Consider the following 6279-nt stretch of genomic DNA (forward strand, 5'->3'; position numbering starts at 1 on the left):
CATGGCAACATCAAGAAGTTACCCTATATGGTCTAAAAAGGGGAGGTATGAATCACCCACCCCTTGTTTAGCATACAATCAAGAAATAACCATAAAAATGAGCAACCAGCAGCCCTCGGGGCTCTGTCTATGGAGTGATCATTTTTTTATTCCTTCACTTTCTTAAACTTGCTTTCACTTTAGAGACTCGCCCTGAATTCTTTCTTGCATGAGATCCAAGAACCCCATCTCTTGGGGTCTGGATCAGGACCCTTTCCTGTAACAGGTCTAACCCCTTACAGACTCTCCCCACCTAAACTCAAACTGGAGCTGACCCTCACACACAGCAGTCCTTAAATGAGATGTGTGAAAGTTTCCAGAACTTTCACACATCTCCTTGCCAGGCCCGCAGTCAAGGACTCTCCTATCCCCTTGCCATGAGACCCAATCCTAAAGACCATCTGTGGGGTTGGAACTAGAGGTTCCACCTCAGCAGTGCCCACCTCCTTCAACACCCAAACCCACAGTCTAACCCTGATGCCGGAAGCCTTCCCCACTCAACAGTAGGCATCGCGTGGAGTGCAAGAAGCCAGACATGATGGACAGCTTCCTGTCTGAATCCCCTCATATGAACCTGACGGGCACAATGAACCTGCTGGGTTAAACTCCGGACGCTGGCCACCCTCATAGGGTGGAGATAACAGGACAGGACAGGACAGGACAGGACAGGGGCCATGGGGCTTCCGGGGGGCTCATGTTTCTTGACTTGGGGGCAGTTACAAGGGTATAGTGGGTCTTGTTGAAGGGCAAAAGTTCAGTAAGTTCGTCCTGACAGGCCAAAGAAACCCAGAGCCGTCTTTCGACTGACTACAGCCTGGAATGGGGGCCAAGGCCACTCCCTGCCTCTATTGCTCCATTTCTGAGTTGGTCTCACTTCCCACCCCATCTACGGCACGCTGGGGAGGGGAGGGGCTATGCAAAAGAGGGCGGGGAGCGTGGGGTCGGGCCGCTCCTTGGAACGGAAGCGCTCGGCCTCGAGGCCCTTCCGGTGCGGGAGAAACTACTACTCCCATAATGCCCCGCGGTCCCGCGAGCAGCCAGTCTCGTCGCGAGAAGCAGCGGGCGGGGGCGTCTGAGCCGACAAACGGAAGTGTAGGTTACGGTCTGAGACATAACCGCCAAGCTGGGCGTCGGGGAGATGGCCGAGACTGACCCCAAGACCGTGCAGGACCTCACCTCGGTGGTAAGGGACGGCTGTGAGGGCCCGAGGCCGCGGCCTTCCCGGGCGGCGCTGGGCCAGGCCCTGCTGGACAGAGGCGCGCCCACCGCGACCGCGCGTGGCGTCTGCCGAGGCCCCGTTTCTGGAAGCGTCTCTGGCCGAGGCTCCCGGCCACCTTGACCCCCGGGGCGCTCGGTGCGGACCCGTCTCCCCGCGGGCGCTCCCAAGCCCGACTCCCTCCGGTAGCCCCATTCACCTGTCGCGAACGACCCCCGGGTCCCTCCTGCCTCCCTCTGACACCCTCCCCGCCCTTCGACTCCTTACACACCCCTGGGTGCCCCAACCCGGCAGAAACAACCTGAAGACCCTGAACTTTGAGTCGCAGCGGCCTCCCCAGCCCACCAGTCTAATTAGACAGGTGGGAAAACGGAAGCCCCGAGAAGGAAGATCCTTGCTGAAGGCGGCACAGCTGCCCAGAGGCAGAAATGGGGCTGGAACCCGAGATCAGGGCTCACGTCCTGATCCCAGGAAGGTGTCTCAGGATCGATGTGGACCGTGTTTGTTTCGGTTTTTCTTAGGTGCAGACACTCCTGCAGCAGATGCAAGATAAATTTCAGACCATGTCTGACCAGATCATTGGGAGAAATATCCTTTTTATCTGTAGTGGGCCTCCTGTGGGCCTTTGGAGCCTCTTTGCCGGGCAGCGGTGGGGATAAATGAGTAGTTTTCAGGCCAGCTTCAGCCAGTCACTTACAGAATTTGAGCTTGGATTGTACTGTGTTTCCAAGAAGGACTGCGCAGAGAGCTCGGGGTACAGCTGAGCTACACAGATCCCTGGCTCAAGGAGCGTACATCTACCAATCCTAATAGCTGGTGTGGTTGACCATGGACTGTAAACTAAGCGCTTTTGTGTGTGTCTTTCTTTTGATACTCAGCATGACCTTATGAGTGGGTTGTAGTGTTACCATCTTTAGCAAATGCATGAATTGAGGTTTAGGGGTTCCATCACTAGTAAGGGTCAGGGCCGGAAACCGATGTTGGGTAGCCGTGCCCCCGAGTCCTACACTCTACCCACCAGCCTGTAACAGTGTCTAAAGGAAATTGGAAGACCGGTTTCCCTAAAATCGTTGTGTTTAAGGCCGTAGTCTACAGGGACGGAGGGAAAGGGCTCAATGAGGAGATGTTGGCACGCGTTGTCTTTAACTTCACCACTTGATGATATGAGTAGTCGCATTGATGATCTGGAGAAGAACATCGCAGACCTCATGACACAGGCTGGGGTGGAAGAACTGGAAGGTGAAAACAAGATACCTGCCACACAAAAGAGTTGAAGGTGAGGAAGGGGGCAATTTTTTTTTCTTTTCTTTTTTTGTTTTTTCTTTTTTTTAACACGGAGTTTTGCTCTTGTTGCCCAGGCTGGAGTGCAATGGCACGATCTCAGCTCACCATAACCTTTGTCTCCTGGGTTCAAGGGATTCTCCTGCCTCAGCCTCCCGAGTAGCTGGGATTACAGGCTTGCGCCACAACGCCCAGCTAATTTTGTATTTTGAGTAGAGATGAGGTTTCTCCATGTTGGTCAGGCTGGTCTCAAATTCTGACCTCAAGTGATCCGCCCACCTCAGCCTCTCAAAGTGCTGGGATTACAGGTGTGAGCCACCGTGCCCAGCCCTTTTTTTTTTTTTTCTTAAAAGAATAGAACCTGTAAGTATAATTTTGATGTAGTCAGACATTCTCTAGATCAGTTCCCAGCCATGATCCCAGCAAACATCACTGTATTCTTTACCTGCTGTGGACTTCATGTTTTGGAATTTTTCATGCCAAACTCATTCTTTACAATGAATTTATTTTCCCAGTTTTTATTAATTAGACTTCTGTCACTGTTAGTTAAGACCACTGGCTAACATTAGATAACCACTGAGTTTTTATCATTCCAGCTAATAAAGGGGTTTTTGTTGGCCTATAAAGCCTGTCACTGGAAGATTTTCCATTGCTTTTTTTGGGAGGCGGGGGGCGGTGGAGGGGATCACTGATAAGTCACCCACATTACCACCTTCTTAAATGGCTTAAATTCTGGAGACTTGCTTGGTAACTTGACGTAGGTAAACTAGATTGTGGCCACATTAAGCTTTTACTCTGGAGTTCATTTAAATTTCCATTGAATAGTTTCAGATGTTAGAGGAAAGCCCATTAAAACTACCCACATAGCAAGATAGGTAAATGTACACTATCACTCAGCACAGTGCACTGAGTGCACAGTTCTTTTCCTCTTTATGTGTGAAAAATAAGTTTTAAACTCCCTTTTCTCATGTTTCATTTATAACGTTTTAATTCTCTATAAAAATGAATGTTACCGAGGGAGGCGGAGGTTGCAGTTGAGATCCGGCCACTGCACTGCAGCCTGGGCGGCAGAGTGAGACTCGTCTCAAAAAAAAAAAAACGGTCGCTGGCGCGTGGTGGCTCATGCCTGTAATCCCAGCACTTTGGGAGGCAAAGGCGCGCAGATCACTTGATGTGAGGAGCTCAAGACCAGCCTGGCCAACATGGTGAAACCCTGTCTCTACAAAAATGGGCGTGGTGGTGCACGCCTGTAATTCCAGCTACTCGGCAGGCTGAGACAGGAGAATCGTTTGAACCCAGGAGGCAGAGTTTGCAGTGAGCCATGATCATGCCATTGCACTCCAGCCTGGGCGATAGAGCAAGACTCTGTCTCAAAAATAAATAAATCAAAATCCTGAGTATTTTTAGATAGGTAGTGTACCAAGAAGAATATACAGTAAAAGATGCCTAATTTCCTATTTTCTGGGCTTGCTCTGGACCACATTTTAAGTTACTGCGAAATACAGATTTGGGATGTTGAAGACAGACTCTTAACTTTGCTTTTATCTTTACAATAGGTGGGGTTTATTCACTGTGTGAGTAAACCACATAACTGCTTTCTGTGGGTGATGTCATCGTTATTCTTATCCAGAGATAATTTGGAAAAATGTCCTCCCAGTCTTAGATGCGTCTGTGGGTCTCTTTTTATGTTATGTGGCAGTCAAAACTCCCATCAACCGACTGAGAATCTTGCCACAAGAATTTCAGGATTGTAGACTGGCTAGTGATGGGGGTCATTGAAAGACAAGAATGGGAGTAGGAAACTGATGCCAAAATTTTAAAAAATATTTCCAGTTAAATCTATTTTTGCTAAAATATTGTCCAAAGAAAATAAGTAAAGGGATTTTTAGTTGATAGTCCTGTATGTCATTTTTACTTGCACTCATACAATGAAAAACATGATGATTTTTCCTTCTTCAACAGGTTACTAATAATTTATACTGGAATCTGGAACACCATATTTCCAAGCCAAGAGAAGATCGAATGGCTTTTTACAGCTAACTACTATGTGTAGACAGGTTTTATATTATAAAGTATGCATTCTTATCACATACTATATAGTTAGTTTGTAGAGTGATTTAACCCCCAGTTTCTTGAACATAGTATCTTCACATCTTGGACCTTGGTCAGTTGTGCTATTCATCATTAAACACTAAAACTTTGGCGGTTCCTGCATAACATTGTCAAATCTTTTAGTGTATTTCTGTGAAGTCATATTTTTTTTCTTGTCATTCCTTTTGTAGTAGTTGCTGTTTGGATAAAAGTTGCTGTGTGATTTTCTTATTACACAAATAGTAAACCCTTCGATTATAGTCTTGGTGAAGTACGATGTTTGTAGACTTTAGAGTTCTTTAATTCTCAGCACAAAGTGACTGTTGAGCTAACACCAAATAGTGTGTTGGCAATACTTTTCGAATGGCTAAAAACACCTAAAAATTGTTTATTCAGAAATATCTGTCACTGCTCTGTTGCCAAAACTCAGAATAGAACTTAGACTTATGTCTAAGTCCCTGAGGTCACATGCTAAAGTCAATGAAAAGTAACCACTGCCACTTTCTTGTGTTAGAACTTTTACAGTACAGAAAATGACAATAGCCTTCTGTAATGAGGCATTTGTTAGAGTTTTGCATGAGATTCTAATACTTCAGTAGGACCCTACATGGTGCATCTACAATGGTTACCATAAAAAATCTGGCAGGATTTTAAAATTCAATCACTCCATCTTTCCTTTGAGCTACTGACTGGAAAAGAAAGAGAAGGAAAAGAGACCATGTTAAGCCCATGCCAGCTGCTTGGCTAGAATATGGTCAATGATGTGTAGTAGACTCAAGTTTTTAAGAAATACTATTTTACTTAAACTGTTTCTTATCTAAATTCTTGCAGAGTGACAATGTTACTGATTATAGAGGACAGGGACAATACCTTTTAACTCTTGCCACTCAAAAATGCAGTGCCGGGAGTGCTAAACCGAGAAGCCAATATTGATGACGTGGAAGGTGATCCATGATTGTCACCACAAAGTGCTTTTACACAAAAACTTGAAAAATTGAAAAACATGATGTTTTTAAGTTTCTCGTATCACCAGTCTTGGTGTTTATATTGCAAATCTATCATAGGAAGAAATAATTTGTCCTGTATACAAGTTACATGGGGAACATAAAGGAGTCAGATCCTTCTGTAATGAAATGAATTCACCACTCTGGTTACTCAACTGTAGAACCTCCCTTGATCAGGCCAGTTGTGATTCAGGCTGGAGCCCCTGAATGCCCTGCACACACTGCAGGCATTGACCAGACCAGCTGAAACCTGCGTCCCTGCTGATGTTCTCAAGCCTCCCAAGTGGCAAATGGAAATGATATGGCCAGTTGCAGTTGTAGGAGAGTTGTGACTTAGGCAGGAGTCGACCTCCTCAAATAATGGAACGATTTTAAAGGCAGGCTGCCCTGACCAAAAATATCTGCCATGAATAAAGGTGCCTGAAATCCTGCTATGAAGCTTCCTTTGTGTCAAAAATCTGTTTGGTTTTCAGATTGAAATGCAGAAATGACATTAGAGTATCAACTAAAACCTCTGGATGGATTAAGTACAAGTAGCCCAAGGCAAAGCAGGAGGAGGGTGTTGGGGGAGGTTGCCTGCTGGAAGGGGAAGCTGAGGAGCGGGAGGAGGGCTTGCGAGGACTCGCATTGCAGGCGAATTGTCTCAGG

At 46.5% G+C, this 6279-nt stretch overlaps 1 protein-coding gene across 2 annotated transcripts in view; it reads left to right on the forward strand.

Moving 5' to 3' along the window:
* The window catches only part of HSBP1 (heat shock factor binding protein 1), an 11421-nt gene extending 5356 nt beyond the window's left edge, over positions 1–6065 (forward strand). Inside the window, exons 2-5 of one of the 2 annotated variants that reach the window (XM_011970709.1) lie at positions 1151–1222; positions 1777–1843; positions 2411–2531; positions 4499–6065. In XM_011970709.1, the coding sequence (XP_011826099.1) occupies positions 1178–1222; positions 1777–1843; positions 2411–2529 (231 nt within the window). In that variant the 5' untranslated portion in view covers positions 1151–1177 and the 3' untranslated portion in view covers positions 2530–2531; positions 4499–6065. Of the gene's footprint in view, positions 1–1050; positions 1223–1776; positions 1844–2410; positions 2532–4498 lie in introns of those variants that run through there. The other variant, XM_011970654.1, reaches the window with a different exon arrangement.
* Positions 6066–6279: the final 214 nt, after the last annotated feature.

This window comes from Mandrillus leucophaeus, unplaced genomic scaffold (genome assembly GCF_000951045.1).
Source record: "Mandrillus leucophaeus isolate KB7577 unplaced genomic scaffold, Mleu.le_1.0 Scaffold10, whole genome shotgun sequence".
In the NCBI taxonomy this organism is placed as follows: Eukaryota; Metazoa; Chordata; class Mammalia; order Primates; family Cercopithecidae; genus Mandrillus; species Mandrillus leucophaeus.